The sequence below is a fragment of the Tursiops truncatus genome, chromosome 20 (assembly GCF_011762595.2).
Source record: "Tursiops truncatus isolate mTurTru1 chromosome 20, mTurTru1.mat.Y, whole genome shotgun sequence".
NCBI classification, from domain to species: Eukaryota; Metazoa; Chordata; class Mammalia; order Artiodactyla; family Delphinidae; genus Tursiops; species Tursiops truncatus.
Genome location: NC_047053.1, coordinates 2829922 through 2853162, shown reverse-complemented (window position 1 = coordinate 2853162; position 23241 = coordinate 2829922). Strand labels below are relative to the sequence as shown.

The 23241-nt window shown below is 44.4% G+C and overlaps 2 protein-coding genes across 4 annotated transcripts in view; both read right to left on the bottom strand.

Annotated features, from left to right (window-relative positions):
• Positions 1-1368: 1368 nt before the first annotated feature.
• On the bottom strand, positions 1369-19014 carry TVP23C (trans-golgi network vesicle protein 23 homolog C). 3 transcript variants are annotated; one of them, XR_004523660.2, is made up of 8 exons: positions 18869-19014; positions 15739-15821; positions 14408-14552; positions 10367-10456; positions 8818-8949; positions 4235-4363; positions 2729-2858; positions 1369-1608 (listed from the first exon to the last, which is right to left on the bottom strand). XR_004523660.2 is itself a non-coding variant. In XM_019944225.3 (7 exons), the coding sequence occupies exons 1-7, from the start codon at positions 18878-18880 to the stop codon at positions 2832-2834; spliced, it is 618 nt and encodes a 205-aa protein (XP_019799784.1). In that variant the 5' UTR covers positions 18881-19014; the 3' UTR covers positions 1674-2831. The 3 variants fall into 3 exon arrangements, 2 of the variants coding, with proteins under 2 accessions (XP_019799784.1, XP_019799785.1); XM_019944225.3 differs by lacking the exon at positions 1369-1608 and having other exon boundaries at positions 1674-2858; XM_019944226.3 differs by lacking the exons at positions 1369-1608; positions 14408-14552; positions 18869-19014 and having other exon boundaries at positions 1674-2858.
• A 1721-nt stretch (positions 19015-20735) lies between these two features.
• The window catches only part of FBXW10B (F-box and WD repeat domain containing 10B), a 36294-nt gene continuing 33788 nt past the window's right edge, over positions 20736-23241 (bottom strand). The window contains exon 14 of the mRNA XM_033848564.2: positions 20736-21610. Coding sequence (XP_033704455.1) covers positions 20787-21610 — 824 coding nt within the window. The 3' untranslated portion in view covers positions 20736-20786. The remainder of the gene's footprint in view (positions 21611-23241) is intronic.

The following is a 23241-nucleotide window of genomic DNA, read 5'->3' as shown; positions in this document are numbered from 1 at the left end:
CTGTGGGCCAAACAACAGGCACACTGGGGGCTCCAGAATGCAATGTTACTTTCATTTTAATTGCACCATTCAGTCAGTTTACCTGTGCTCAAGGCTGACCAGGGAAGATAAAAAAGAAAGCAACACCTGCTCCCCTCGGTCTCTTCAAGCAGTTTTCCCGTCTTGAAACGATTATGTGTAGCAGATTTTACTTTCAAAAGATGGCTGCTTTGTCCCCTCCCCGTGAACTCAGGGGGACCTTAGTGGCTGCTTCAACCAGAGTATGGCAGAAGTGACACTATGTGAACCCCGAGACTAGTCATAAAAACGTCACACACTTCTCTGGCTCCCTGGGGAAGCCTGTCTCAGACCCCAGCTGTCAGGCTGTGAAGAAGCCCAGATGAGCCTCCACAGAGAGACGACCCAGAGGTCACAAATGTGGGTGTTCCAACCAGCAACCTGGCTGAGGTTCAGCTGACAGCCGCCATCAATCTCCAGACCCGTGAAGATGCCCCCAGATGTTTCCTGCCTCCTGGCCAATGTGCAAAACCCAGCCTTCAAATCTCTCAGCCGAGCCCCAGGCTGTGCAGCAGAGGAAAGCTGTCCCCACTGAGCTCCACCCAGATTCCTGGCCCACAGCTTGTGTAAGCATAAGAAAATGACTGTTGTACACTGATAAGTTCTGGGGTGAATTTTTATGCAGCAACAGCATCTGGAACAGCTGGACTTGTTAGAATCTATAATATTAGCTTAATTAACTCACAGAAAAGAGCAAATATGTATTCGATGAACTATTAAATCTCAAATACTATACTAATGGAAACAATTGTGGGGGCTGCTGAAAATATACTGTATTGATAAGAATTCACTTAGGCTGTACTAACAGAAAAACCAAAGCAATAACACTTAAAACAAGACAGAAGTTTGTTTCTCACTTAAAAATTCAGACAGGCAGTTCAGGGCTGCTGGCCCCATCAGCGGGAACTCAATCTCTACCTTATTTCTCTGCTATTCTCAAAAATAAGGCTATCACCCCATCGTCCATGACAGCTGTTCAAGCGCCATCTATTCTGTCTACATTTCAGCTAAGAGGGGTGAAAAGGGGAGGGGACGCGCATGCCGGTCTTCTAAGAATACTTCCTGGAAGCATAGCCAAGGTGCAGCAAGAAAATCTGGGAAAAACTGTCTTCGTTGCCATGTCCTGGCTAATAAGTGGGAAATGAATAGAAGGGAAAAATGAATATTGGGGGATAAACAGTAGGTCTTGCCACGTACATATTCCAAAATTCAATTCATATTTGGTGTAGGATTGAAGCCTGGAATAGCAATAGTTACCTCAAGAGCAACCCCCACCATGAGACTCTCAGCTCTACAGACTGACACCAGATCTTTCAGGTTAAATAAAAACATTTATGCAGCATCCACTTTCCTCACCAGACAAGTATAAATAAAATGGGAAACAAGCACTTACCAAATTAATGACTTAGTAAATTAATGATTCGTACGAAAGGAAAGGACATTTAGAGACAAATATTTCCTCTAAAATCAGTAATATGTCCTGATGGGTCTTCCTGTAATCAGTGTCTCCTTGGGCAAGTCAGTCAATAACCTGAAGTCCTGTTTCGTCACCTATAAACCAGCATCACACATAACAGGCTTGTCGTGAGGATCAAATGAGATTACGAGTGTCAAAGTGCTTTGTAAGCAGTAGAGTTTTATACAAATATAAAGTTATGCACCTTCAAAGCTATCACGCCAATAAGATACACTCAATTAAACAAAACATCTTCAAAAATTTTTAACAATGTATAAATACAATCACAAAATAATCTATCTGCCAATTGAAAGAAAATTTACAGTACCTACAACAGAATTTACAGACGCCTACAATAGTTTGCGGATTGTTACACAGTTTTAAGAAATACCATTAATACAAATACATGATTTACAATATCCCCATTATAGCAAGAAAAAAAATAGATTCGTAAAATAAAACGTCTTTTAGGCATTTACAATGCCAAGTATTGAAATGATTATTCTCACTATGACATAAGAATAATACTCTTTTAGTGGTAAAAGACAGATTTCATTAGGCCAAGGACCACTGAAGAGCTTCTGGAAGGTTCCAAAGTAAAATCTGGCTATCTTTCCCCCAAAATAAATAGAACAGCAGCAATGCCTACATATCCCATGAACATAAACTATGAAAATTCCTTTTATATTAACTGGGCCTTAAGTACGTGACTCATTACAAATAAAAATAAACAAAATTTTAGAAACTAGTTAACACCAATAGCCCAAATTTGGTTTTTACCTGCCTGTAAACGCCTAGGATAAGAAGTTTCATCATGAAGTATATATTAAGTGTAAAATTAACAATTATTCCTAACTCTATATATAAGCCAAAGTGCTCACTCTTACCATGGAAGCAAAACCTAAAATAATCTACAGAAATAGTATGTAAACACAGAGAGTTTTGAGATAGACTAGGAACATCCTTCTTGTTCTGTGGATCAAAATGCAAAGGTCTCCATTCCATATGGGCATGAACACAAACACTTTTGTTAATTTAAGACACATGGATCTTACACGACTATGTGCATACACATATGTACACCATGAACCAAATGTTAACAATGTTTCTAGCTACACCACACCTTCAAGCCCCATATGCTAGAAAGTAAAAACTTAATATGAAAACTACTTTTCCTTTTTTTTTTAAAGTAAACTTTAAAATGGAAAAACAAACCCAACACTCCTCTTTGCAATAGGTACTGAGTTCTAAAGGTTCAGAGTCAAGACCCCCTTCAGTTGTTCCCAAAGGAAAGAACACGCAGACTCCCTCACTCTCTTCAGGAGGTCTGATCGTCTCCAGTGGTCTGCAAAAGAGAAACAACTCCTTAACACTCAAAGCTATTTGACTTAACATACCAGATTTAAAGCACTAGGAAAACATTTCGTAACTGCCAGCACAGCCAGCTACTACATTACCTGGCATCCCATGGCCCAATTACGTTAAAAATTACTGTCATGCTAGAGAAGTACAGCAATGGGTCCACCCAGATGTCCAGCAAGTCACTCGCATTTGAGCAGAGCACCACCAAGTGCCATGTAAGTCTACTGACCCTGTCCATGTATGTCAGCTCAAGGTTCAATTTCACCTGAATGCTGGTAATCGTAAGGGGAAAAAAACCTATTAAGCACACACTTGACAATTACCATGAGGTGGACCTTACCCAGCAAAGGTATACTGGGACTCTGCAAAAACCCTCAGGAGGAGAGTCATGTCCCTACAAGAATCCTCATTTTCCCTACCTCTTAACTTTTATATAAGAGAAACTGTACAGGAAACGGCACTGGATTTCAAGAGAGCTGGGTTAAGCCCTAGCTTTGCACCACTTTGTTTCTGTATGTTCCTGAGAAGTCACTTAGCCTCTCAGGGCTTTAGTCACAAACGTAATCCTTGAACCAGCAACATCAGTACCACCTGGGAACCTGCAAACACGCGACCTATGAGACCCGGCCCCAGGGCAACTAAATAAGAAACTTTGGGGGTAGGACCCCACAATCTGTGCTCTAGCCCTCCAGGAGATTCTGATGCATGTCCAAGGTTGAGAACCCGTAAGTGTCCTGTATAACGTTACCTGCCCAACCTACTGCATGAACACAAACACGAGACATCACTCATACAAAGACCTAATCAATTTCCCAAAGGTTTTACCAATTACTATTTACCTATGAACACCACTTACCCCGTGGAAAACTCCGATTTAAATCTTCATATCGAGGAACTATAGTAAAACCTATACATTCTTCAAAACCAAACCGAGTACTTTAAAACAATCTTTAACGATACGGTCTTATTATGTTTCTAACTTGTTCTTACTATAAAGCCTAAAACCATACAATATATTGATACATGCTTCAAAACTGTTCATTTAGAGCCACTGGAACTAATGGAAAGCAACTGAACTTCATCTAATTAAAAAAAGAAGTTATTATCAATGAACATTTATCCCTCTGGTTTTAAAATAATTTCAGGATATCGACAATACATTTCTGGAATGCCCTAAAAGCCTCCAAAGAGAAATTAAAATAACTTTATCGTCATCATGTCGTACTTAAATAAGTATGTCCCTTTAAAAAACTTTTTTTAAAGTACTTCATAGAAATTAAACTCTCCAAGAGTTAGAAATCTTCATTGCATTAGTCACTGACCGCATCCAAATTACCCTGACATCCAGAAAACACTTACTTGTCTTAAAAACTGCTTTCCAAGGTACGATGTAGCCATGCTGGTTAAATTCTTCCTGCTGCCCACTTTGCACCTGATGTAGCCATACAAGTTGGCCCCTTGTAGCACCACACCCATGATAACCACCGCCTGGGAGAGGGGAATAACCAACAGTTACGGGCTTGACACTGACTGACCGTCTCTCTGCCATAAACAAAACGCGGAGACTGTCTCGGGAAAGAGCAGGAAGAGGAAGCTCTGTGAAGGGGGGTTGTGGCCGTGAGACTCCCGTGCGCCCTCCCTCCCAGAGCAGACCCGTCCAATACGCACTCTGCACCACCCAACAAGCACCCATCAACACACATGCTCTGTGCCAGCCCCGGGGGTGCAGTAGGGGGACCATTCATTCTCTAATATTTTCCATGGTTCTGTGAGTAAAGATATAAAAAAAGTAAATGAGACTCAGAAGGGGCTCAAATGTTAACTGTTTCCTTAAGAATTCCAAAAGAATGGTCAAGAGATAGATCAAGTTCAACACACTGAAAGCACACAGAGCTGAGTCTCTGCTCTATGCTACTGTGTGGGCAACAACTGGCTTCTAAGAAAGCAAACCGGTGCCTCAAGGTAGCAACCAACAGGGGTTTGCCTTCTGTGACAAGGAGATGGGGGAAGGGCGCAGAGGGGGACACAGCACTAGGAAGAAATGCACTTCAGCAGAGTTGTTTCTTCCTTGTGGCCACAATCCTATAGGTGACCCCACTAAGACCGCTAAGGATTGAGAAAAAGAAACGCAAGCCTACTATTTAAATATTATTAAAGAAAAGTTAATTAGAACAACATGAGGGGATCCCACGGTTAAATATTCTACAAAGCTTTTCTGTAAAGGGCCAGATAATAAATATTTTAGGCTCTGCAGGCCATATGGTCTCTGCTGCAAACACTCAACTCTGCCATTCTAGCCCCAGAGCAGCCACAGGCAATATGTAAACAAACAGGCAAGGCTGTGTTCCAACACAATTTTACAAAAACAGGCGTAAGGCCAGATTTGGCCTGCAGGCCACAGTTTGCCAAGCCCTGTTCTAGAATAAGCAAATGGTCTGAGTAGGCAGGAGGACCAACGGTCATCAAGCCCATCACCACAGAGAACAGTGGGTGGGGAAGCTTGAGGGACGGGATGCCCCCTTCCTGCCCTGTGGTCTTAAAACAGGAGCCCAAACCACCTTTCACCCCCCTCTCCCTGCTCTGCTTTAGGGAAGGGGAAACACTGCCAGAGAAAGACTGGGCTGCCTCCCCAGAGAGAGGTGAAGGCTCCAAGGGCTCACAAACGAACTAAAGCAGGAGGGCAGAACCACGACAGGCAACAAGAACTCCACTATGTAAGGGAAGGAACCCGAGCAAGCCAGCCGAGGCAGCCGGCGGCAGGGCTGCGGTCCCCTCCTCACACCTGCGCCTTCAGGCGACCAAACCGCAGCTCACAGCAGAGCCCAGGTGTCTCAGACAACAAGGAAGGCAGGCAAGGAGAACTCACCCACACGAAACCAACATAAAGAGAAGGTCTGGACAGAGCTGCCACTGCAAACAGGAGCAAAATGGGGAGGGGAACAGGGAAAGGCAGCTACGCAGAACCACAGCAAAAAACAAAAAGAAGAAAGGAACACAGTATGCAAAAGGCAGACGAAGAATCATTCTAAAAAGAAAGAGAGTCCACCAAAATAAAAGCATTCCTGAAGCATTCCTCACCCTACAGAAGAACCTAAAGACAAGCATTCAAAGAGAATGAAGGTAAGACAAGACACCAGAAGGAGTTGAAAACGGAGCTGGCAGAGCTCAGGAAACGCAGAGAAGCCCTTGCTAAAGCAGCCCACTCCGCTCTCCCTGGCACTCTCCACTCCGTTACCGTGTGTCACCTTTCTAACAACCCTTATTTACTGTCTGTCTACACTCTGCTCCACTAGAAAGTGGTGCTATCGGAGCAGTCATCTTGTTTATCAGGCCCTTATTCATATCCCCAGCGCCCAGGACAGCTCTGGTGTATGGCAGACTCTTTTAAAAAGATGTGCTGAGTGAATAACCAGAAAAGAAAAGATGAGAGACGAAAGCATTTAAGATGGTAGATGAGAACAGATAAAAATGATCCAACACAGAGGTAACTGGTACCTCAGAATCAGAGACACCAAAAACACAGAACATAAATAAATGTAAAGACAACAGAAGATAATTTTCCTGATTCAAAGCAAAACCTGTGCCTGCATATTAGAGGGGCACAGTTTCCAGAAAAAGCAACACAGAAAGATAAACACAAAGACAATCTGGTTATGTATGCTATTTTAAAACTTCAAGAATGATTAACAAAAATTATTTGTCCAGGGAGAAAAATAATTCACTCCCTTACATGGAGGTTAAGTAAGCCAGGCCTCAGATTTCTCTACAATATTCAATATTAGAAAATGAGGAAGTAATGTCTTCTAAATGGTGAGAGAAAAAAGTTGTGACCCAAGAATATTAACTTAGCCAATTCTTTATTCAAGAATAAAGAATCTTTTTTCAAGAATGAAGAAATAAAGAATTTATTCAAGCATAAAGAGTTTATTCAGAAAGAAAAAAGAAAAGTTTATTCAAGAATAAAGTCAACAGGCTCATATTCTTAAACATGACAGAGCCAAAGGAAAATAACACCCACAAGTTTTTTGAAAAAAATCACCCAACAATGAAATTCAGCCAACCAAGAGGTAAAGGAGAAGCTGCAATAAAAGGACTGAATCAATTTATTTAAAAGTAGATCAAAGACTGAACAACCAGTAACAAATATCGTTTCAAAAGGTAATTGTTATAAACCTTGACAACAAAAATAATACTGGAACAAACAAAGCTCAGGCATAGAAAGGGAAGAAACAAAGGAGGGAATATAAGAGTGTTTATTTCATTCCCTTTCTAAACAGTCTCTAAGTCAATAAACAGGAGTAACTATATTACTTAAAATAACTAAAGTAAGACTACAACCAACAAAAATCCAGAAGTGGAAGGAGGGAGGAAAGGTGGGAGAAGGCATGAACGTTAACTTTACATCTTTCACAGCAGGAAATCAAGACATTAAATACATTTCTTAATTCATGAAAGAGGGTATGATACATGAAATGCATGAAAGAGGGTTATGTGATACAGATAACTACTAGAAAAACTAAAAACAGAAAATAAACCTTCCAAATCTCAAAAGGGAAAGTATTTATGTACGTGTATGCACAAAGGAAAAGAGAACCTATACAGCGAACTAGACAAGGAAATATTAAAAACAGGAGAAAAAAACACAATTAAGGCCAAAATACATCTGACACCAATATGTATTAAGTGAGATAAAATCAATTATTAAAAGAATAAGACACACAGTTTGGGCTAAGTGACAGATTATATTTTCCAAACATGGTGGCAATTGTATCTCCACATGCTCTTCTAGAACCTTCTTACTCCCCCATCAAGCTGTAGAGCCTAATTTCCATTCTCCTGAATGTGGACGGGTACCAAAAGTGATGCTGTGACTTCTGAGGCTAGGTGGTTGTCATGGGCTGAACTTTGTTCCCCCAAAATGTATATGTTTAATATATATAATCCCAGGACCCCAGAATGTGACTGTATTTGGAAACAGGGTCTTTAAAGAATTAAGGAAAAATAAGGTCACTAGGGTGGGCCCTAATCCAATATGATAGGTGCCCTTATAAGTAGAAGAGATTAGGACACAGACATGTACAGAGGGAAGACCACATGAAGACACTGGGAGAAGACAGTCAACAAGCCAGAGAGACAGACCTCCAGAATTGGGAGAAAATAAATTTCTGTTGTTTAAGCCACCCAGTCCGTGATACTTTATTATGGCAACCCTAGAAAACTAATACAGCTGTACAAAGTAATACAGCTTGTGAGCTAAAACACTCTCAACTGGAGCTGTGACCCTCCAAGTAAGCTGTGACCCTCCAAGTAAGCTGTGACCCTCCAAGTAAGCTGTGACCCTCCAAGTCTAACTGCCATGAGGCCACCAGACTGTAATGAAGCCCCAACCAGCAATGTGGAAAGACCGCACTGAGAGGCCATGGGATCCCATAAAGAGGAGAAGCCTCAGCGGCCCCCAGCCACTGTCTGACCACAAGTACAAAAGATCCCAAGCCAGAACTTTCCAGACAAGCCCTTCCCAAACTTCTGAACCAGTGAAACTGCGAGAGATCATAAAATGACTGTTGCAGTAGATAACCAGAACAGGTTACCAACCAGTATTTTCAGAAAAGACCACTCTGTTAGTTCCAAACCAAGCTAAGCACGTTTGGAGTATACTGACCATCCCCGACCGACAAGATTATGTGATACATGTGGTAATCACTGAAAAGATGGGCTAAATCAAATTCTGCTCAGCACTTGGAGAACTGGTGAGATGGAGTCTTTCACAGGACTCTGCTCTCTGTACTTAGAGAAAAGCAGAGCTGAGAAACCAAACTTGGGAAATACATGATGAAGCTGCCTATTCAAGACGGGTCCCTGATGTTAACACAGGTGCTGCTTATTATGACTGTCCGCCAGCCACCTTAGCGGGCTACTGACAGCTCCACACTGATACTCACCAACCACTTCACTCTGAAGGAGAAGAGGGCACTAAAGGCAAATATCACCCACAGCACCGGACAGGCAATGAGTCCTAACCAGAAGATTCTTGATTCAGCCTCTGAAACAGTTTTACTGTCTTGAGGAGAGGCCTACAAAAGAACATGAATTTAATAACCAACGTTCTGTGGTATTTATCAGCAAAAAGTTTAACATTTTTAATGAAAAACCCCTTACCCTCAAATTCAAATAAATTAATACAGACAACCCAAATCCCAAGTTAGAACTCCTACCCCCCGCCCCACAATCTCCCTCAAGCAAAACAGTAGATCTACCACTACTGTAATTTTTGGAACTGGTCTTAACATACTCTGTTTTAAATCGAGAATGTTTCATTTTCAGGGCAGAGTGGACAGTTGTCATCACCCAAGACAGTAAGGGTGGCCTCTGATAGGCTTCTAGTCAATCCTTCTTGCACTTATACTGATTATTCATAAGCAAGCTTTGAAAGATGCCTTCTTAGGTGAGGATTCAGGAAATCAAGGCTATGGTCATCCTGGAGACTAAAAGGTCCATCAGGGTCCACAGGAAGAAATGCAGTCAAGGGATTCCGGACAATGACCAGAATGTCTCAGCAACACCCAGGAATTTAAAAGGGCGCCGAGTGGTTTCCAAGGTAGATTTTATAATATAAAGGACTATGGGCTCACTGAGCACAATGCTGCTTTCTGAGGAGTCCTAGTCAGGGCCCTAACGAGCAGAGGCAAGCAATTTAATCGGTGCTGTCTCCAGGAGTTTTGTCCTCTGGCTCCCAAACTGATTTCCACTACAGATGAGCAGGCTAACCCAAAACAGAGCAAGGTCCCCTAGGGCTTCTGAAGGCACAGCCTGAAGAACAGACTGCTCTCTGCTTAACTCAGATTTCCTATCCAGCTGCAAACCTCCTCTTTCTCCTGCCCACGAATGGAGGAGGACCCCGGGGGCAAGGACAGAGGGAGCCACTGGAGGGAGCTACACTAGGCAAGGCACACAGGGACCCCAAACAGAGACCCTTCAGCAGCAGCCCCTGGGAGCCAGCTAAGCACGCGGCATAAACCCTGAGCCCAAGCCCTCTCAGGGTTCTTTCCTGGACACGCCCTGTTTCCAGTCGGAACTAAAGAGAAACACAAGGCAAGTTTAGAAGGCCATCTGGTTCTGTGCTATACCATGCCAAGCAACCCGGGGCGGTCCCTTATGTGTAGATGCATCTCAAGTGTTTAGGTAATTGACCCTTAAATACTCAAATGTATCTACACATAATTTTTTTTTTTTTTTTTTGCGGTACGCGGGCCTCTCACTGTTGTGGCCTCTCCCGTTGCGGAGCACAGGCTCCGGACACACAGGCTCAGCGGCCATGACTCACGGGCCCAGCCGCTCCGCGGCATGTGGGATCTTCCCGGACTGGGGCACGAACCCGTGTCCCCTGCATCAGCAAGGCGGACTCTCAACCACTGCACCACCAGGGAAGCCCTACACATAATTTTTTGAATGACTCTCAAAACAAAAAAAAAAAAAACAAAGGCAGTTTACCTTCCTGGACTCAAACACCCAATGGCTTTTTCCATCTTCATCAATATGATTCCACCAGCGCAGGCCAACCATTAGTCTACCTGTGACATTCTGGTAAAGATTAATATATGCACACACATTTTAAAAACATTATTTACAGGTCTACCATAACATCGTATCTTAGTGTAACAGTTCACAAACAAGAAATCATCAGCTTTCCCGCCATGATATCCAATTAAAGACCACTACGTACCAGGCCTGGAAAAAAGAGTAAATAAAATGCCATGGCAGGCCCCACAGGGGCAGAGGTGACAGGGTCAGCACACCCATAAACATTACCCTTCTTTTCCCTCGCGAACCCTTGTCCTTTCTCCAGTTCCCTAATGTGTTTCTAAACCCCTTGCTCTGTAGCTTCTGGGACCTACTTTTTCCTATATATCCTGACCACAGCTACATATACTTTATAACTACATATCTCTAAAAAAGGTTATGGACTGAATACTGTGTCCCCCCCCAATTCATGGGTTGAAACTCTGCCCCCACCCCATCACCAAGTGATGGTATCAAGAGGGGGCCTCTGGGAGGTGATTAGGATTAGATGAGGCCATGCGGGCGGAGCCTTTGTGAATGGGATTAGTGTCCTCATAAGAGTCAAGAGACAGCTTTCACCCTCTCTCTGCTCTCAGTCATGTGAGGATACAACGAGACATCAGCAGTCTGGAACCCGAGGAGGGCCCTCACCAGAGGCCGACCATGCTGGCACCCTGACCTTGGATTTCCAGCCTCCAGGACTTGGAAAAATAAATTCCTATTGTTCGTAAGCCACCCAGTCTCTGGTACTCTGTACAGCAGCCCAAACGAAGACTATGGTTATAGGCACTGACCTTCATTCAGTACTTGAAATGCACCAAGCTCCTTCCCTCTTACTAATGTAACAAATTGCTTTGATAGCTTTCCTAACATAATGAAATGAATACAGAAGAGAAGAAGAGGAGGAGCCTTAGAGACCAAACTTCATTTTGTAGAAACGCTACCAATCAAAGGCTAAGCAAAAGAGAAGAGCTGGCAAAGAAGACCGAGAACAGCCAGAAGTCTATTGTAGTGGCACTTTCAAATAACAGCTCTTCGAATAGTCTCAAACTCCTCCATTTTCCCATTTTCCAATTCTTTACTTTGTTTTTGTCATTATTAGTTTATTTTCCGAATTTCTCTCAAGCTTATTATTTTTGTTTTTGAAACTTCTAGACCTCTAATAAAAGCCTTTTGTCTATTGTTTTTCCTCTGAATTCAGCTTTAGACACATTTCAAAAGTTTGAATGTAGGTGTTCATTATCATTAAGGTATAAATAATCTATATTTACAGTTTTTATTTCCTTTTTGCGCCAAGATATTTAGCAGAATGGCTCTTTTTAAAAATCCCCATTTTGACAACCATTTTTTTTTTATTAGTCTCCAGTTCTGTGGTACTGGACTAGAAAATGTAGCTGCTTTGGGCAATTTCTTTGGATTTTCTTCATAGTGATATTTAGTCAACTTTTGTAAATGTTCCACAGGAACTGAACAAGAAGGTATTATGCCTTGTTTATTGTTTATTATGCATACAGATTTCCAAATACTGCTATGGAAGTGACCTTGTTATATCATTCAGATCCTTCAAATCTTATGTATTTTTGGTTGCTCTGATCTGCAAAGACAATGGTTTGTTAGACTTCTATCACAACAGTGTTCCTCCATCTTCTCTAGTGTTTCTAGTAGTTTTTCACTATAGTTTGATGTGATGTCTTTCTGTGAATGATCCTCACTGTGACTCATCAACTGACCTTTCTTGTTCCACTGAATGCTGTCTTACTCTCATTTCTGCTTTGTCTGATAATAATATAACGTCAAGTTTCTTTTTGTTTGAATTGGTCTTATGTTATCTTTGCCTTTACTTTTTCTAATGTTACAATTATAGTTAGATCTTTTGGGTTGGACTTTGATTTTTGACCAAATCTAAGAATTTTTATCTTTAAAAAGAGGGTTTAATCAAATTACATCTACAGCTGTAACTAATGTGCTACTGCTCCCATCCCCTTGCACTCTGCCCTATGATATTTCAGGTTCCTGGACGCTTGCTTTGCTCTCCTTCTCTTGATGTTTTAGTTGCTCCTGTCTTCTCCAATGTTGTGGAAGACACACAATGTTTTAAATTTTACTAATAGTTACCATAAAAATTTGAAAACAACTATTTATTCTTTTTTTTACTATATTTCTCAAAATAAAGAATAAGACAAAAGCCCCATATAGGTTATAACATTTAAGTTCTTTTCATTTTTTAAATAACTTTATCTTATTTATCTCTTATTTTTTTAATAATTATCTCTTCTTTTGACAACTGCCTTGAGATTCACAACTACGACACACTGCTGTTCTAACTACATTCAGAACCCTGCACACCCCCTTCCCCAAGTCCATTTAATGATTTCCCCATTCTTGACTTCTTAATTTCATATCTCAATTGTCTGCGTATCTGTAAGTAATTCTGCCACAGATGAAAGGGTATTTTTTAAGCCCTTGTTTTAAAAAAAAAAAATGTTATCAGAAAATATACTTTCTGGCCACATTTTTTTTTTTTTTTTTTTTTTAATTTGGTCATGCTGTGGCTTGCATCCCGGTATCTCAGTTCCCTGACTAGGGACTGAACCCAGGCTATGGAGTGAAAGCCCGGAATCCTAACCACTAGGCCACCAGGGAACTCCCTCTGGCCACATTTTTTAAAACTCTAAACCCACAAGGATCTAATTATATAATTTTTGGAAATTACCAGGAAGACTGACTGAAGGTGGTGTTCTATTTGGCTAAGCAGAAATTACATGAACAACAAAAAGAAATGTTCCTCAAAACGAAACTGTGACCTGGATACAGTAAACACTTTAGAGCATAAAGCAACAGAAGAAATTCAAAGAAATACAAGGCAAAGAAGACTGTACAAAAGAAAAGACTACAGGAAACAGACCTTTGTAATCTTTACTCTCAGCATTTTGTGGCCTATGGAAACTGGCCACCACCAAGCCAACCACTTCTGATATCTGTAACAATCAAAAGATCTAAAAATGGCTGCGTTGGGGGACATGAGCAGACCTGTAACATCTTACTGGTTTTTGAATCAATATACATACCTCAAATTCCAAAAGTAGCTTTTGCCTTTTTTTTTTTGCCTTCAATTTTTCCCCCTACCATTTTATTATGAAAATTTCCAAACACACAGAAAAGTCAAGTTTTACAGTGAATACCTATCACCTAGTGTCTACATTTAATATTTTACCATAGTTACTTTATCACATGCCCCTCTATCTATATACCTATCTCTCCATCCATCCATCCCTCTACCTACCACTGCCTCTGAGTTTGAACCATTTCTTACACTCTTTTCTATCCCCTACAACAGGATCCCTCAGCCTCAGCACTAACCACATTTTGGGCCGGATGATTCCCTGATGTGGGGGGCTGCCCTGTGTGTGCACCTTAAGATATTTAGCAGCATCCCTGGCCTCTACCTGTGTGATACCAATAGCACACTTCCCCCACCCCCAGTTGTGACAACCAAAGATGTCTTCAGATACTGACAAACGAACGTCCCCCTGGAGGGCAAAACTGGCCCTGGCTGAGAAACACTGCCCTCAAGCTCAAACAGGAGCCTTTGTAATGGGCGGTACTTGTAATGGTGGACAAACTACCCTGGGGTCTTATCTAGAAATCATACGCGGCATAGCCGGAGGTGACCCTGAAGCAAAACCAGTGGTGAGGATTAGAAGCAATATGTGTAGTCTGTAGCTGCTGGTCACATTTTTATTTGTTTAACTTTAAAGCTGACATAGGTTAACGTAAAGCACAGACAAGTCAGTAAACCTATACGTGATCTGCCACAACTGGCACTTTGACACAGGTGAGGCCTAAGATAACAAAAAGATAAATTAACACCTATCGGAAATGTTAAGTGTCTTTTTTTTTTTTTTTACTGTTTACACGTCATTCAATCTCATCATATAAATACGATTTTAAAATAAAAACAATCAAACCTACCTTGACTGCCCAAAAGTCACATGACAACAACAAGATAATTGTCACCATACAGGCAATAAAGCTGCTGCTGAACAATTCACAGAGAAGATAGACTATAATTGCACTGACTCGAAAGAATAAATGGAAAAATGATGCCACTGGGTGTCTGAAAACCAAAACATAATAAAAGATATGCAATTACATTTACAACAGGTACTGCAGATGTAGATGAAAATGTTTCAGCCAAAGCAGAACCATGCAGAGTCTTGCCAAAATAAAAGATGACTTGAGGAAGAAGCAAACCGCCTACCTCTCTTTTTTCATAAGTCCCATTATTTGACTAGGCCCTGCTGTCACAGAAAATACACTATGTAAACGTGACTTTAACAACTCATTGATTATATACTTTCACAAAATATATAACAAGAAACTTTACCAAGCTTAGAGGAATTAGGAAACTACACTCTTAGGACTGACTCCTATTTTCACATGTCTAAATATCATGCCCTAAGAATTTCTAGGCCCTCAGAAATCACTTCAGGCGTTAAGACAAAGTGACCACCAGGCATAGTTGCTGTTTTAACAGCAGCTTCGTTGTGATATAATCCACACGCCACACAATTCCCCTATTTAAAGGGTATAATTCAGTGATTTTTGGTATATTCACAGAATTGTGCAATTATCACACCATCAATTTTAGAACTTTTTCATGACCCCAAACATAAAGCCTATACCCATGGGCGGTCACCCCCCCACTGACCCCAATCCCACCCCTCTCCAGTCCTAGGCAACCACTAATGTACTTCTTGTCCCTATAGATTTGCCTATTCTGGACATTTCACATAAACAAAATCATATAATACGTGGTCTTTTGTGACGGGCATCTCTCACTTAGAGATGTTCTCAAGGTTCAGGTAGAATTTGATTTCATCAAGTGAATTTCTTTAGCAATAACTAAGTTTGGAATAGAAAGATATTTGGCTTGATCTCACATTAGTTGATACAAAAGACACAATTCTGAAATTTGCATAATAAATCAAAATGTAGTATATCTACAGAAACTATCTAAAGAAATGGTGCATTCTTGGTACAAAAGTCAGAATTAAAAACACCAGTGTTCAAAAAATTGGATTTGCAGATTTGAAAGCTCAGTATTGAGTAAAATGCCATAAGTCAATTATTCCCAGGGAAAACGTGAGATGTCACCTCATCTCAGACTAAAGAGCAAAGCAGCAATACACAATATTCACCAGCACATCACAACCACTCTGCCCCGAAGCCCGTCGCTGGCACCAGGCGATGGACAGAACAGCACCAGACACTAACCCAAGTCTTGTAACTTATCGTCGTACCTGATTTTAGATTTTTTTGATCTACCAGTTGTCTCCTCTTCTGCATCAAACAGTGAGACATCTTCAATGTCATCATTACTGTCCTGATAGGAAAAGCAAATATTCATGAAGCAGAATGAAACTCCGTATTGCATGCCTACTACATGCAAGGCAGCACGCTAGTCAATACGGAAGATGACGGTAGGACACGGTCACGGCCACATGGAACTCACAGCCTAGGGAAGGGGCGAGGTCAGTTCCCTCCCCCAACCCTGATCACCTGGCCAAACCCCACACGGTAACCCAAGCACCTGCCGTCTCCATCCCACCCAAGAAGCTGCCAAGCGCAAACTCCATGCAGCCACCCTCAGGTGGCTCCCAGGTCAGAGCAGGCTGAGGCTGCCGAGATAAACTGTCTCTGGCTCCTCCACAAAACCATCTGACTGCAGCCCTGTTTTCCTGACCCCTTCTCTCAACTCTGTCCCTTTTTCTCCAAGGCTAAACCAGCTACTTGTAGTCAGAATCCCTTCTCTTCCGGCCTCCTTGGGGGCGTGTTCCATCACTCTTCCCCTTTATTTACAGTTTCCTGTATCTTCAGGTCTTTCTGGTGGATCTTTCTCATCAGCATACAAGCTTCTTCAGGTGTCCTTTACAGCGTGAAGAGATGTTTTAAAGTCCTGATGCTGAATCTCCCTTCTGTCCTCTACTTCCCTTCCCTCCTCAACCTCAGGTCTCTAAGTGGTTCGCACCTCAGCTCACTGCAACTCACCTGCAGCCTCAGTCATGCTTCACACCTTCACAGTGCCAGCCCCTCCCCATTCACCTGCCATCTCTGGTCTCACCCCCGCTCTACTCCAGCCCCTCATTACCCGGAGTATCTCCCTAAATGGAGAGCATACCATGTCACCCCCCTGCCCAAACTGTTCAGTGGCGCCCCTCCCTGTACAGGATAAGACTTAAATCCCTCAGGCACAGCAAACCAGAGCTCGCGGCAGCTCAGGACCTGATCCCGTGCCCACCTCCCGACAACGCCCCCTCCCACTGAGCACTGCAGCAACGCTGTTACTACCTGCTCTGGGAAAACACTTCGGGCCCTCCCACCTTTCTGCCCTTCATGTTTTCTCTACCCAGAAGCTCTTCCCTTCCCCATCCCCTATGAAGCGGACCATCAGGCAAACGCCAAATCATCTTCCAACTTTCAGCTCAAATACTGCAACGGCTGAGAAACTTGCCCTGAAATCCCCAGGCATCCCCCCTCCCACGTCCCCACAGCACCTGGGCAAATCTCCGCTTGAACAATTATCTCGTGATAGTCTTACTGCAAGTCTACTCCTCCTACCTCCTCCTAGACTCCAAGCTACCGGAGGGCAAGTTCCGTCCCTGCATTGTAATAAATCCTAGTGTCTAGCCGAGCACCAGGCCAGGTGCTACAGTATTCGTGGAAGGCATGAGCTAATAAACAAAGTAGCAATCACCTACGACACGTGGCAGACTGTGGTCAGTGCCAGAAGTAACCTGAGCGCAAACAGGAGCAGATGGAGGGACGGGCTGTGGGGAGGCTTCCAGGAGAGTTCACCCGCTGGGCCTCCCTCTGGCCCCTTGACTAGGTATCTGTTCACAGGCACAGAAGTGGGAACACACAGAGTACGTATGGAGAAAGCCCTCATAGTAAAGGAAGGTGGAAGAGTGGAGGAACAGCTGAAGCTAGAAAATGTAAAATGGATTCACATCTATGAGACCAGTGGTCTCCACCTTGGCGACAGGCTAGAATTCTCTGGGGGTACTTTATTTAGGCAAGAGGGGATGGAAACCAGTGCACAAGGAGAGGGCTCGACTTAAGAAGGCAGCACCGGGACTTCCCTGGCTGTCCAGTGGTTACGACTTCGCCTTCCAGTGCAGGGGGTGTGGGTTCGATCCCTGGTCAGGGAGCTAAGATCCCACATGCCTCGTGACCAAAAAACCAAAACATTAAAAAAAAAAAAGAAGAAGCAGCAATACTGTTTTCGCACAAATTCGATAAAGGCTTTAAAAATGGCCCATATCAAAAAAAAAACCGCAGCACAGACAGTGCAGTTACATAAAACAAAGGCAGAGTAAACAGGAGATTGAGGAAAGCTGGAGATGGCAGGCGGTGCGGACACCGATGGCTTCCACCTTCTCAGTGAAACGAGCAGCAAGGCTAGGGGCTGAGAGCAGATAAGGAAGAAACGCTGAAGGTTTGAGGGAGAAGCCCTCGAGAGCAGCCTAGGTGGGAGGGAGAGGGGGCTACGGAGGGGGCAGGGTGACGACTGCCTGGCGGCCCTAAGGGCTCGCTTCAGGTGCCTGGCCACACGCTTAAGTGGGAACAGTCAGTGCTGTTGTTTTTCTCCAGCCTCCTTCAGCCGGGGCGCAGGTGCAGACCATCACCGGATTTTCCCCACTCAGGTCACCTCCCCGGAGCGGTCCTTTCCGACACTAAATCCCGAGGGCGTCCTATTCGCAGACACCTGCTATCACATCACCCTGGCTCTGTGACAGCCCTGTGAAAACTACCTTCAGTCTTTAACTTATCTTGCCTCCCCACTGCCGGCACCCTCCAATCCTCCCTCCGATTCAGGGCAGGAAATCGTCTGTGCGATTCGCAGCCCTTCCCCGGGGCCTAGCACAGTGCTTGGGCCACAGTAACCCCTCAAGAGGAAAAGACGCCTACAAAATCTAACTAAAAGTGTAACTTTTGTAAAAATAGGAAGAAACTACGAAATGATTCTTACTAATCTCTGGTCCTACACGTGAGGGCTGTAATTAGCTCGGAGGGGCAGATGCAGTCACGGGAGTGGACCAGCCACCTCCAACGCTGCTGTAACAGCACAAACTTGAACGCAAGGCCGGGGGGGGGTCCCCTAATCCCACGTGCGGGGTGGCGGCCCCCCTCCCCTCGCCCGGCCACACACGGCGTCTCCGCGGCCGCCCGGGCGCGACCCCGCGCCTCTCACACCCGCGCCGGCCCTCAGCGCAGCCCGGACCCCGGCCTCGCCCCCGGCCGCCCCGGCCACCGCCCACCCGCTCCTCCTCGGGCTCCGGCAGCGGCCCCGGACGCTCAGCACGCGCCCCTCAGGCCCTGCAGGCCCGGTCCAGCCGCCGCGGCCCTCTCTCCGCGCCCACAGCCCCTCACCTGCTGCAACATAGCGGCCCACGCCAGCCCCACTTCCGGGAGCCACGTCAGCGCCGCAGCCGCGGGCCGGGGACCAGAACAGACGAGGCGGGGTCACTACGCGCCTGGAGGAGCCGGAGTAACAGCGGCAACCCGACCCCACTTCCGCTTCCGGGCCCTCAGGGGCGTAGCAAGTGGGGGCGGGGCGATTCGGAGTGGGAGGATCCGGGCGGGGCTAGAGAGTGGGCGGGGCGGGGCTAGAGAGTGGGCGGAGCGGGGCGGGGCGGGGCGGGGCGAGAAGCCAGGACTCAGGTTGGGGCACGGGCAGGTCCAAGCGGGAGAGGAAAGTAAAAGATGCTGCTTTAGGGACTTCATGGTTTGTTGCCTGGAGATGTTGCTGCCGCCTACAGAGTGTCATTCCTCTAGTGTGGATGTCCTGAGGGCAGGGGTGGGGGTCAGGGACATGATTCCATAGTTTTCATTTCGTTTGAGTGTTTTACGATGACGTGTAATTCCGTACAGGATTACTTTTGTACCTTAAATAGTGGAAGCAGTTGAAGAAATAAATGTCCTCCTGCGAAGGGGTAAATGTTATTAAGAAGAACTAGGCAGGAGGACCCTAAATATGGCGGGTCTTATTAAGGGAGGAAGGTAGACCTGGGAAACAGTAAGGAGAGAGGCTGAGAGCGTGGGCCCCGGAGTCTGAGCCCCCTGGGTTTGAGCCCGTCTACTCCACTTAACCAATTATCTAGCTAACATCTATGTGTCCTTCCCTTCCAGGGTCCGTACCTACTCAGTAGATGTTATTCTTATCACGGTTTTAAGTTTAGCCGCGAATATTGTGATCTTGCCCCTTGAAGGAGCTGAAATTCAGGGACTTCATGTCATCTTTGAAACTGTGATTATAACAATATCCTATCTGCCCAGCGTGCTGTCAAACTGCTGTTGGAAGGCTCATGGAATAATGTGTAGAAGCACGTTTCCTTAATTGAAGGGATTCTTTCCATTCAAATCACAATTTTTACATGGCTATTTGCCAGTGCTACTTTAAACCTGATTTCCTAAGAATGGAGAAAAAATTCTCCAGGGAGAGAAAGCTTGGCAAATGATGGTATTCCTGCACCTGGAGGTGAAAGCGAAGGCTGGGAACAGGTGGCCTGTGCATCTAGCCTACCCATCCCAGGGTTTTGGTGGCCCACTCAGTGTGTGGGTTGTGGAGTTTTGTGGGGTTGGTGTTTTGTTGTTTTGTTCTGCATTCTGCTTCAAGGGTTTCCATCCTACGCCATGCTGAGCTACTGAGTAGGAGCTACCCCCTTCACATGGGGCTTGAGCTCTTTGATGGGCCACAGCCCCTATGCTGGGCTGCTCACATCTAAATCACCTGCCTGGCCCCTGACACCAACCTCAGCAGGCTTAAGTAGCAACCTCAACACACATGATATTAATGTAGAAAGGATGAATGTGCCTAATTCTCTTCCATAGGAGTTAGCCCTGAGGAGGAAAAATGCAATTTGAGCGCTTCTCCTTTTAGATTCTTAATTGAACTCATTGAGCTTCATCAGGCTTCCATACGAAAATACCAGGGAACTCCAGTGCATTATTCTGATATAATCCCATCAGTTCATTTGCTAGAAGAAACGACAGCCCTAAATTGGTAGCCATGAGTGGTATTAAACTTCCAACATCTCCCATCAATGAAACAGGGCTTCCATGCCTCTCACTGAATGGTTTTCGGTGGTACTACAGATGCCAATCATCCCCAGCCTCTCTCTGTTTTCTTACTTTGATAAATATCAGTTCTTTGGCTTATAGGAAAATAATTAAAGAGTCCCCATGTTAATTGCCAGGGAGCAGTTGAAAACAAACAAAAAGAGGCCGAACACCAACATCCACTTGGTTTTTTGTTTATTATAAAACGCTGTAATTTCCCAAGGCTGGTTCAGATAAATACGTTTTGCCCAAGTTCAGGGGCTGCTGTTTTTCCTTGCTTCATGAAATTATCAATGGGCAGGCCTTTGATCTTCCTGACCCAGGCAGCTCTGCTGGCTTTTTCCGGATCAACCCCTCCAGCCGGCTTTATGGCCTGAAACTCCTTCATCTTGGCCTCCTCGTACTCTTTCTCCTCCTTCACAGTCAGCAGCATGAACTCCGTGTTCACTCTGAAGGGGTCGAGGGCCGTGTAGAAGCGGGGCCAATCTCTCTTGGCAGCCTGGGCCGTCGTGCCCATCGGCGGAGCCAGCACGCGGTTTGGTTGGATGACCTGTGTGCTGGTTAAGGGGCTGAAGCTGCGCACTGCCCCATCAGTTGAACTGGTTGGCGGGTCTTCAGCCTTTAAGCTGCCAGAGAACCTGGGGCAGATAAGCACCGGCTGGGGGATGGCAGACTGGACTCTGGGGCTGTGCACAGAGTTCTTCAGGTTAAGCTGAAGCTTCTGGATTTCAAGGGGAATACTGGTTTGTTTCACGTCTATGGGAGGGTTGCTCAATCTCAACCGATCGACTGCATGTTGGACCGATCGTCCCTTCAAACTCAGGACCTTCCTTGGGTATGAAATGGAAGGTCCCCAGGCATCGATGACCTGGGTTTGGGGCCTCCGGGGATAGGCAAACTCCCCAGAATTATGGGCTTTCTGCAGGGCATTCACAGTCAGGAGGAACTGGTCAGGTGACATAGGGATGCACCAGGACTTCTTCTTTGAGCAATTGATCAAGTCTCCCAAAGTTCCCAGTTGTCCTTGTTTTGGTATTTTCTCCACATCATCTGCTTTTTAAAAAAAAGAAAAGAAAAACAAACCAGTGTTCCATGAAAACCATTAAGTACTTACGTATGAAAGTTAAATCCATTCCAACTGCTATTCAGACTATGGTCTTTGTTGCCCAATGGACGTGCTGCCATCATGTGAGCAAAGATCCTCTATGAGACGAGAAATTACAAAATATTTAACACACGTTTTTAACAAATATGCTAGTACTTGTGTACAAGTGTGTATGAACCTCTAGATACGCATATTTTGGAAGGAACATATGTAATGCCTGTGCTCCACAAGTTCCTGAAACTTCCCTGTGGGAAGGACCTTCACACCCCATTTATAGCCTTACAGAGTTTCAGTAACACACCTATATTTTTAAATAAAACCTGGATGGCAAAGCTTGATTTCCACTTTATTCATCAAATTTGACTCCAAATGATCTTTGGATGTTTCTCAAAATCAAAACTGCCTTCAAAAAACATGCCACCCCTGCAAAACTGAAACTATCAAATGGCCAAAAGCAGTTCCTGAACAGGAGTCCCCTAAATGTTTTGAACATTTCGTAGGTCCAAAAGCCACTGACAAGGACAAGAGATTCATTCTGGCACGCTACTTTAGGGTCAAGGCCTCCAAGATGCCTAAGGCCCTTGAGTTAGCAACGATGTCTTCACAGGTGAGCAAATTTACTATGTCTCTCATTTGGGCTTTTGAATCCCTGCAATACCTCACAGACACACTGAAAACGTTATCCTCCTTTTACAAAAGGCATAAGTGAACCATGAAAAGGAGAAGGCATTTGTCTAGTCTGACCTAGCAAGTAAAATCTGCACCTCAAACTGCACCAATAAAACTAGCAAAGAAAATGCAACAGGGTACTGATTTCACAATTTTATAACAGTGTATAATTTTCCTTGACCAAGTAGGTCTTATCTAAATGAAATTAAGATGTCAAAGTCTTCCCCGTGCTTCGTCCAATTCCAGAATACACCACTCTGTGTGTGTGAGAGAGAGACAAAACACAGTTTTTCTCCTTCTATTAAAAGGAATTGTGATGGGCTCATTGTTCAGTAACTTGTCTTTTTTTCATATAATAATATATTATGGATCTCTTTCCAAGTCAAAAATGGGGCTCCATGGGCTTCCCTGGTGGCGCAGTGGTTGAGAGTCCCCCTGCCGATGCAGGGGACACGGGTTCGTACCCCGGTCCGGGAAGATCCCACATGCCGCGGAGCGGCTGGGCGCGTGAGCCATGGCCGCTGAGCCTGCGCGTCTGGAGCCTGTGCTCCGCAGCGGGAGAGGCCACAACTGTGAGAGGCCCGCGTACCTCAAAAAAAAAGAAAAATGGGGCTCGTCATCCATTTTTAGCTGTCGTATAAAATGCCTTTGTCATAGTATGGCTTTGTCATCACCTACTTAGTTACTTAGTCTGTGAGTGATCAACCTTAAAGAAATGCAAATAGCATCTTTACTTATCATATGAGCAAAACGATGGTGGACACCCAGTGTTGGCTTGGGAGCAGTGGGAGCTCTCATGCATTGCTGGTGGGAGTGAAAAGTGACACAGCAGTTTTTAAAGACAACTATGGCGATCTCCTTCTAGCTTTTAAAATGCAATCATCCTCGTGGCTCAGCGATGCCACGCCTA